Genomic DNA, 9995 nt, shown 5'->3' on the forward strand with positions numbered 1-9995 from the left:
CAAGGTTTCTGATTTATTTAATTTCTGGAACAAACATAAACCAGATTAACCATAACTATACTTTATCAAATGTATAGGAAGTAAATATTCCTTATATGACAAAATGTTTCATCCGTTATAATAAATTTCCAATAATCCTATCAATTATATTTCTAAAAATTTCCCCCAAATTCTAAGCAAAGTATGTAAATTAGAAGTTAGCTTAAACTTGCATAACTATCTTATCAAGCTTTGAGTGCAAGAGATTGAAGAGTTCAGATGTGACCAAGATGTTGATGTTGGTTATGAGAATTCTCTGCTCCCTCCTAGAGCTACCTGTCCACATACCTCGAACATGGAGCAGCACTCCAAGTAGAATTATAAAGAAGATGATGTCTGTGTTAACATTATTATAACCCTAAATTTTGTGCATAAAGTGAATAAGCATAGCAATATTAAAAAGTAAGCAAGCAGGGTCTGGAATTCATCCAATTCAAATGTGGCATCTTCGAACCTGAAAAGAAAAGAAAAAGGTTAGCAAATTATTTTATTCAGATTGCAGATCTCAGCACCAAACTTGTCTAACTTCTACTGTGTAGATTACCTTTTTAAAAAGTAACTGCAGACAGTTCTCCAAACCCATTACAAAGAATACATCCAGTTAGTGTATCCCATTGGTGCTCCCAAAATCTTAGAAGATAAAATGCTGATATGGTGTTTTGGTCAATGATGGACTATATATCTGACAGTGGTCTCATACGATTACAATAGCATATTTTTACAATACCTTTTCTACGTTTAGATAGACAAATACTTAACCATTGTATTGGTTAAGTAGACAAATACTAACCATAGTATTCAGTACAGTAACAGGCTGTACAGGTTTGTAGCCGAGGAGCAATAGGTTATACCATATAGCCTATGTGTGTAGTAGGCTACAACACCTAGGTTTGTGTAACCATTTCTCAGAACATGTTTCCATCATTAAGTAACATATGACTATATTAGAGTTCAGGTCCTGGCTCTACAATTTAGTAACAGTGTGACTGGGCAGATCATCCACCTTCCTGATGCTCTCCCAAATCAATTCACTGTTCTGGAATATAACAGGATATTTGAATGGGTTTTCAGCATCAAGGTACCCTGGGCAGTAGAATTTCATGAAAAGCTGGATCTTATACCTCTGGACTCCAACTAAAGATGCAGAGAAGTCCAAGTTCCTCCCTCCCTCTAGATCTCCTTGTAGTTACATCTATTATAGTATCATTATATCAAGTCATAACAATCTGTTTCCTTTTATCTCCTCTAGTGGCCTGGGAGCCTCTAACAGGCAAACACAGTCCCCACACAGGAATGGGACATCTGCAGAACTGTGTAACTTCTCTCGTCTGTCTGAAGAATGAAACAGCTATGATACAAAGGAAGAGAGTGGTTCACTTTTGACAGCCCTCTTCTCAGCAGAGATGTCCAATGTGGAAATGGCAGAAGAAAGATGAAAGCCTTGCAGGTAATGTGGGTAACCACTTGCCTCTATCCTGCAATACCACACTGGCAGTTTCTTTGCCCTCCCTGTAGAGTCAGTAATGTGGCCACAGCTGGGGCCACATACCTTTTTCATGCTACTCCACAGGAGAAGGGAATGTGACCCTATAGGATTCCTCTTTGCCTGCTAAAATGCTACTCTGTCAATGTTCTCCACATAGTGAGGGTTATCATGTTAGGGCTGTCTATAAATAGTTCCCAGTGAAACAAAAAACATTTAATTAAAGTCAAGAACTTACCTCCATGATGCTGGTTACATATTTCGATCTATGAAAAAGACAGTGAAGAAAGAAAAAGGAAGACATTAAGTTTTACTTTTAAAATACGATGTACTATTTGTTTACATTGTGTTAAAACAAAACAAAACAAAAAACACCATGTACTAACAAATGTCTAAAACTATTAGAAATAAGGCTGGCAAAACAGGCTGCTGTTCCTATCAATGAATACCTTGTTTGGAGCTACCCAGCAGGAACAAGCCCTGCCTACTAGCCTCAGATACCAATCCACCCAGAGAGTATTGGAGGAGTCCAGGATTATAGGATGCTAGGATAGCAGGACTTACAAAGGCCTATACCTTCCTGAGATGTTCGTTAGTGCTAAATATACCTAAAGCTGCCACGAAAGCTGAGGAAGTCAGTAGGTAAGAAGTGTTAGGAGTGCGTATGTATTCGTGCAACTGCTGCTGCTGCTCCCTGCTCAACTGCAGGGAAACTGCTGGTTCAGAAACCATGCTGTGCAGCAGTCTCTCAGCAGGTGTCACTAATCTGATCTTTAAGCACATTCCCTGACAATCCCAATATGCAGATTATTTTTTATCAGATGGGATGGGACTCATTCAGGGCAGTATGGCCATAGATGAATTTTTTTAATATCAAAGCAGCTTTATGACATGACTACTCATACACAACTTTCAGCAGCCTACAAAAGAATGTAAGACTTACCCCACTTTACTGTCTTGGGTGTTGGGAAAGTCACATGGCTCACACGGCAGGCATACTCATCTTTTTCATTGGGGGTAAACTCGGTGTAGTACAAGAGATAGAAAGACCAGTCCTTGCTGAAAGACAAGTCTGAATGCTCCACTTTTTCAATTTTCTTTCCATTCTTCAGTAAGTCAACTTCAATGTCGGATGGATGAAACCCAGACACATAGCAATTCAGGAAATTCGGCTTTCCATTCTCTGCTGGATGACGTGAGTAAACCTGAATCTTTGGAGCATCTGAAAACATCATTAAAAGACAAATGAATATTAATTACCAGGGTATTTCAATTGGGGATAACTTAGTCTCAAGCTAGATTAAGCACCATGTGTTTACATTTGATCATCGATTTATCTCCCAATTCCATTTCCACTATGGCCAAATGACCTTCCACCTTCCAACAAGCCACCTCCATTTTGAGGAATAAATATGACTTGGTATCTTTCCCACGTAATTCCTCTATACATGCCTTTTTGTTTTTTTCTAGCAGATTTCTAGCAGTATCTTCTGTCACTGGAGATTGTGCTGCATTTTTAAGAGCCTTTTTCTGGAGGCTCTCAAGGACTTCTGATTGCTTCTCAGCACCCATAGCATTCCTTAACACATCCCTCAAGAGCCTACATGATTTGGCCCCAAGCTACTTTTCAAACTTCATTTCTCAGTTCATAATAGCCCCATCAAATTACTCATGTTATTGTACTGTTTCCACCCCTTCTGTTTTTTTTTTCTTATGCTTACTCCTTTCTTTTCGGTTTCTGCTCCTGCCTTGATCTACACCCATCTGATTTTCTAAAATGTATTAAGTATCTAGTAGAGTGCCTGGCACATAGCAATTGCTCTATAAGTGGCAGATGTTATTACTGTTACCTCAGGTTCCTAAGTGGATCAACACAAGGTATGTTCTTATTTATTTATTTTTATTTTTTTGAGATGGAGTCTCACTTGCCTAGGCTGGAGTGCAGTTGTGAGAGCTCAGCCCACTGCAAATTCCACCTCCCAGGTTCCAATGATTCTCCTGCCTCAGCCTCCCGAGTAGCTGGGACTACAGGCATACACCACCACACCTGGCTAATTTTGTATTTTTAGTAGGGACAGGGTTTCACCATGCTGGCCAGGCTGGTTTCAAACTCCTGAACTCAAGTGATCCACCCTCCTTGGCCTCCCAAAGTCCTGGGATTACAGGTGTGAGCCAACGCACCCAGCTAACCCAAGGTATGTTCTTAACAAACAACAAAACTTCTTTATTTCCACTTAAGGTTTATATGCCAAACCCCTCTCTGATTTTGTACCTGATTTCATGAGCTAGAAAACAAAGAAACAAAACCTAAATGCATACAAGAGCTGGCAAATACCTTAAATGGTTGATTTGGACCCAATAAAACACAATAGGGATAGGTGAGGACTATGGCAAATGGGACAGAGCATACTCTCCACTATGATCAAATGGAATAATGCATGTGACAGTGGGATTTGCATTTTAATTAGCATCCACAGGTGATTTCTGTAACTAGCCAGGTTGGGAATACATTGCGTAATGTTATAAAACCAGTGCTTCCAAAGTGAGAGGCATCACTAGACCAACCATGGAGAAGTGGGAAGAAAATATTATAAACTCTATTTTTCATCGAAAATGAAGAGAAGTGTTAGTGCTACTAAATATACAGATTGGCACTAAATATATGTGTATAAAATTCTTTTAAATATACATATATTGAGGGTACATGATCACTAAAAGGCAGCTACTCCTCCATGTCTGGGAGGTGGTGGAGAGGAGGAGTACCAGGCCATCTAGACCAGATACATCTTTCTAGAAAACACCCTATCATCAAGGAAAGGCTACTAGCCCCATCAAGAAGTGGACTGGGGATCCTTTGAAGAGCTGATTTTTTTCATAGCATTAAAGGCTAAGAGAGCTCTTTGCGTTTGAGCTTCTAATAATAAGAACATAATAAATGCCACAGGGGTCATAGCACAGTTTCATCCTGCCTGGAATTCTCTGTGAGGGAAGGAGGCAAGATTTTGAGAGCATCACTGTAATCTTTTCTAAGAGGACAGTTATCAGACAGGCTGAGTTTAAATTTGGGCTCAACCAGTAACTGGCTTTGTGACTTTTGGAGAGTTATTTAAGTTTCCCAAGTTTAACTGAAAAATTAGGAAAATAGACCTTCGGGGCAATCACCATTACACATTTCTCGTGGTATCTTCCAGAAATGGTCTATGTATGGCACGGATTACTTTGGAAAATTTCAAAATAAGATTTTCTTAAAAAAAATCTGTGTTATTTTTTAAAACAACATCTAACATAATTAGCAAATCCAATAACAGCGATGACATCTACATTATTCTTTATTTTGTAAATAAATTGTATTCAAATTAAATGTAATTTTCTCATGATCAAAACATTCTGCCTTTGATCATTTTTTTGCCAGGCAAAAGGTGAGAGAGCTTAGTGTACTGCCAGGTATTTAGAAAATGCTCAAGATCTTTGGTGTCTTCAACAGTCTTGGTAACCATTTTGGATTATCTTTATTAATGGTTTTATAACTCCCCTGACTTTGACAAACCTTCACTTTTTTCTTTTTTTTTTTTCCATTGTTGTTGTTGTTGTTATTCTTGTTTTTGAGATGGAGTCCCAGGCTGGAGTGCAATAGCGCGATCTTAGCTACTACAACCTCCACCTTCTGGGTTCAAGCCATTCTCCTGCCTCAGCCTCCCGAGTGGCTGGGATTAGGCACCTGCCACCACGCCCGGCTAATTTTTGTATTTTTGGTAGAGACAAGGTTTCACCATGTTGGCCAGGCTGGTCTCGAACTCCTGACCTCAGGTGATTCTCCTGCCTCGGCCTCCCAAAGCGCTGGGATTACAGGCGTGAGCCACCGGGCCCGGCCTTCTTTTTCTTTTTTAAGAGACAGGGTCTCGCTCTGTTACCCAGGCTGGAGTGCAGTGGTGCCAGGATAGCTGAAACTCCTGGGCTCAAGAGATCCTCCTGCCTCAGCCTCCTGAGCAGCTGGGACCCCAGGCACGAGCAACCACACCCAGCTAATTTTTATTTTTATTTTTTGTAGAGACGAGGTTTCAGCATGTTGACCAGGCTGGTCTCAAACTATTGACTTCAAGCCATCCTCCCACCTCAGCCTCTTAAAGTGCTGGGATTACAGGCGTGAGCCGCTAAGCCTAACCCCTTCACGTTTTCTTTTTTTTTTTTTTTTTTTTTGAGAGGGCGTCTCACTCACGTTACCCAGGCTGGAGTGCAATGGCGCGATCTCGGCTCACCGCAACCTCCGCCTCCTGGGTTCAGGCAATTCTCCTGCCTCAGCCTCCTGAGTAGCTGCGATTACAGGCACTCGCCACCATGCCCAGCTAATTTTTTGTATTTTTAGTAGAGACGGGGTTTCACCATGTTGACCAGGATGGTCTCGATCTCTTGACCTCGTGATCCACCCGCCTCGGCCTCCCAAAGTGCTGGGATTACAGGCATGAGCCACCGCGCCCGGCCCCCCCTTCACGTTTTCAAAACTGAAAGTAAGAGGCACAGTACAACTTGGAAAGAACCCGGCAAAGCGCCAAAGAGGAAGCCCTCTGTTAAGAAAAGACCACAGGGCCCACGGCCGCCCAGTTTCCCCTGGAAAATCTCACGCAGAAGGCAGGCGTGTTTCCGAAAAAACATACTGATTACAGCCAAAAGACACTCGCACCCGCAAAAGGCCCTGGTCAGGCTTGATTTCAATCTTGATTGCTGCCATTTATCTCCTGTGTAATTAAGTTTCTTAAAACCTCGGTGCCTCAGTTTCCCCATCTGTGAGAGGCAGAAAATAACCATAGTAGTTATCTATGGTGGAAACTGCTTTGTAACACAGCCAAGCATTCTACAAACGTCGCGTGCTGTCTCCTCGCCACGGTGTGGCCCCACGTAGACCCGGAGGTGCCAGGGCAGGCTAACTTAGCGGGCGCCCAGACAACGTCCATGGCTCTCCCGTCCGAGGAAAGCAGAGCCGCAGCGGACTGGCTGACCCGGGCGACGCCTCCCCCAGACCCCAGGCGCCTCTCCGCGCATTCACAGCCTTCAGCTCCGAGCCTTTGGGACGAGCCTACCAGTCCCACTCCTGCGGCGCTCGCGTAGCCCGAGGCGAAAGAGCGGAAGAGAAGCTTTCCCCCACCTCGGCGCTCTGACGCCTATCAACGCCCTAAACTTCGTCCTGGCCCTCCTGACCCCGCAGGCCAAAGGTCTCCCCTGCTCCCCGCCTAAAGGAGCAAGAAGCGCGCGTCCCAGGGCGCACCGCCCCACCCCCACCCCGCGACTCCCAGGCCACCCCATCGCTTCTCCGGAGACCGAGCCCAGGATTGGCCCCCCGGGGGGCCACGAAGGAAAACTTGTAGGGAGGTAACGGAACGAGAGAGCACAGAGAGGGCTACAGAGGGTGGGGCGGGAGGGGAAGGACCAGCACCGGACGGGAGGAGAGACTTACGCTGGATAGCCTCCAGGCCAGACAGACAGAGTAGCACCAGCAGGGCTGCCACCACGAAGCGAGCCATCTCGACCCAAGTGTAGTCTGCCACAGTAATGCCCGCGCGACTTGACGCCTCTATTTATGTTATACAGAGTCGGGCACAGCCAATCAGGACAAGGCCCGCAGGGACAGCCAATCAGGATAAGGCCCGCGGGGACTGTCACCGGTCTCCAAGCCAGCGACGCCGTGCCAGGTTAGAGAAAGGGACTTTCCCGTTTTCAGTTTCCTTTTCTTAAAATCTCGTGATGTTTAGGAAGGCATGCACTGGATTGGATGAGTTTGCCGTCTGTACATTGACGATCTTTAATCTGGGGTGCGCGCCCCACCTTGGGACACGAGGCTCTCATTCTAGGACTTTAGGCCGGAGGCACCGTAAGCCCCCTTTGCAAACGGGCCTTAGAGATGCTAAGTGACTCGCTAACCGTGCCCCAGCCAGTTAAGGGCTCGGACCTTCACTTTTAATTCGTGGAAACTGAAACCCAGCAGATTTTCTTTGAATGCTACCTGGTAGAATGAGAATTTCGATTTATAAGTACAGCCCGGGAATTCACTGAAGGGTTTCTTGATTCTCTGGGCAAGAAAAGTAGTCCCAGAAACATCCTGAGGGCAGCTCAGAGAAGGTCCTAGCAAACGAGGACCTTTCTTGCTTCTTGAATCCCTTCAGGAAAAAGTGTTTGGAAAGCTCTGTGCCAAGAAGTTCCTCCCTGTGTCCTCGCAGTTTAGGTAATTTTCTTTGTTCTGTTGATTTGTAGGGAAAAAAACACCTGACCACTGACAGTAAAAGCAGCAACTGCTTAGGGCTTTGGAGCTTCCAGAGACCTTCAGGTACCATCATTCTCTTAGTTTCCACCCTAGAACAGGGCCTGACACATAGTAGGTACTCAGTAAACTGGATGGATGGTTGGATGGATGGATGAATTAGTGAATACATAAATAAACTGCAGGAGGAAACAATTACCCCAGTCATTTTATGGACAGGGGAAACAAAGGCTAAGAGACTAGAATTCAAACTCTGGCCTGATTCCATTGGCGTTCATATTTTAGACACTGAAAGACAAAGGGCTCGGCGATTTTAGTGAGAATTTGCACTGCATCTGCCTTGGTCCCTGCCAAGGACGTTAAACATGACAGGCAGACCCATTAAGAAAACTTACACTCTAAAGAGACCATAAATAAAGTGCTGCCATTTCGTGGTGGCTGAGTCCAAAGGTCTTTTCTGAGAGGAACAGCGAGAAGAGGAAGTGGACCGTGGGGATGGGGAGCGGCAGAGACCTTGGAAATTACCATGGTTTTCAGTTGAAAGGATTTGCCTAGCTTCCCCAAGGAGCACAACAAATACCTTCTGGGTTTCTTTTACATATTTTTACTTTTGATAATCCTTATTGTGGAGGCCATGCCTAAACTAAGAAAGTAGAATGCTGTCCATCAACCTAATTAAATGAGATAATGCACAGAGAGAGCCTCCCAAAATGCCTGGCACATAGTAAGTATTCTATAGTGTTTAATAAGTTCTATAATTATTAATATTATTTACCTAGTTTTTCTTTCTTTTTCTTTTTTTTTTTTTTTTTTTTTGAGAGAGAAAGAAAGAGAAAGTAAAAGGGGGAGAGAGAACTTGTCTCTAATATGATACTGAGAAAAATGTATGTTCTGTAGACCTGGGGTGGTGAATTCTATAAATATTCACTAAGTTTGCTTATTCCAGGTCTAAATTCAGAAGGTGGATAATAAGGAACTTTTGTGAGCTAAAAGAACATGTAAAGAAACTAAGAATCTGGAAAAAAGGTTTGACGAAATGCTAACGAGAATAGACAATTTAGAGAGGAATATAAGTGAATTAATGGAACTGAAGAACACAATAGGAGAACTTAGCTCACAAAAGTTCCTTATTATCCACCTTCTGAAGCCTAATTCTGTTAATGGAACACACTGGTTCTCCATCAGGCCTTGTTCCCTTGTTGATGAGGAACTGTGATCCTCTGTAGGGGGAGAGGCATTCTGATTTTGGGTATTCTTGGCCTTTTTACGCTGGTTTCTTCCCATCATTGTGAGTTCATCCACCTGTCCTCTTTGTAATTGCCAACTTTCAAATAAGGTCTCTGAGTGGACGTCCAACTTGTTGATTCTCAGCGCCGAAATCTGAGCAACCCACTGCACCAGCTAAAACAGCGACGTTAAGATTCGTGGTTATTTGCCTGTTTTCTGCCCGGGAATCTCCGGTCTGGCTTCCCGCTTGAATCCCTTTTTCAATCATGTGAATGGGCGACTCTGCCTTCCCGGAGCTCCAAACGTCGACCAAAAAGGGACCCAGTCCCGTTTACCCTGCACGGAGAACCGTCGCGGCGGGGCGCGGGGAAAACCGCTGCGCTGGCCACAAGAGTCGCGCTGGCGAACTGTGGGGCTCCTCCGCTGGGAATCTCCTGGTCTGTGGGCAACAAAAATTCGTCTGAAAGCGTGGCATCCTCTCGTTCTGTGCCCTTTCTCTGGGAGCTACAATTCTGAGCTGCTAGTAGTCGGCCATCTTGGATCTCTCTCTACCTAGTTTTTCTACCTGCCCGTTCAATAACTAAAATATAAGAATAATTGTTGGACAGGGTTCGATGACTCACGCCTATAATCCCAGCACTTTGGGAGGCCAAGGCGGGTGGATTGCAAGGTCATGAGTTCAAGACCAGCTTGGCCAAGATGGTGAAACCCTGTCTCTAAAAAAAAAAAATTTTTTTTTAATAATTGTTATGCATAAATGTATGAGTTAAGACACACTCTTGCTCCCTCTCTTCTCCCCCTTTTAAAAACTCATTTAGGGCACTAAAGGCCTGAAATGTTAGTGTTGAGTTGTACTAGAAAAATGCCTTAGAAGTTTAGCGAGAGACAGGGCTATTTTTGCCTCTAATTTCTTGTTTACTACATCACAGAAAATATTGTAATTTTTTTTTTTTTTTAACAGAGTCTCACTTTGTCACCCAGGCTGGAGTGCAGTGG

At 43.9% G+C, this 9995-nt stretch overlaps 2 protein-coding genes across 5 annotated transcripts in view; one reads left to right on the top strand and one right to left on the bottom strand.

Annotated features, from left to right (window-relative positions):
- B2M (beta-2-microglobulin) lies at positions 1-7125 on the bottom strand. Of its 2 annotated transcripts, XM_032297615.1 has the most exons (4): positions 6972-7125; positions 2466-2744; positions 1761-1788; positions 1-493 (listed from the first exon to the last, which is right to left on the bottom strand). In XM_032297615.1, exons 1-3 carry the CDS (start codon positions 7036-7038, stop codon positions 1775-1777), a joined length of 360 nt encoding a protein of 119 aa, XP_032153506.1. In that variant the 5' UTR covers positions 7039-7125; the 3' UTR covers positions 1-493; positions 1761-1774. The 2 variants fall into 2 exon arrangements, with proteins under 2 accessions (XP_032153506.1, XP_032153505.1); XM_032297614.1 differs by lacking the exons at positions 1-493; positions 1761-1788 and having other exon boundaries at positions 2428-2744.
- PATL2 (PAT1 homolog 2) overlaps positions 5883-9995 on the top strand; it is a 41161-nt gene continuing 37048 nt past the window's right edge. For 2 of the 3 annotated variants that reach the window (XR_004274910.1, XM_032297611.1), the window contains exons 1-2: positions 7119-7206; positions 7766-7838. The gene's annotated coding sequence lies outside the window, so the exon portion shown is untranslated. Of the gene's footprint in view, positions 6887-7118; positions 7207-7765; positions 7839-9995 lie in introns of those variants that run through there. The other variant, XM_032297612.1, reaches the window with a different exon arrangement.

The sequence above is a fragment of the Sapajus apella genome, unplaced genomic scaffold (assembly GCF_009761245.1).
Source record: "Sapajus apella isolate SASKATOON/1434 unplaced genomic scaffold, GSC_monkey_1.0 scaffold37, whole genome shotgun sequence".
NCBI classification, from domain to species: domain Eukaryota; kingdom Metazoa; phylum Chordata; class Mammalia; order Primates; family Cebidae; genus Sapajus; species Sapajus apella.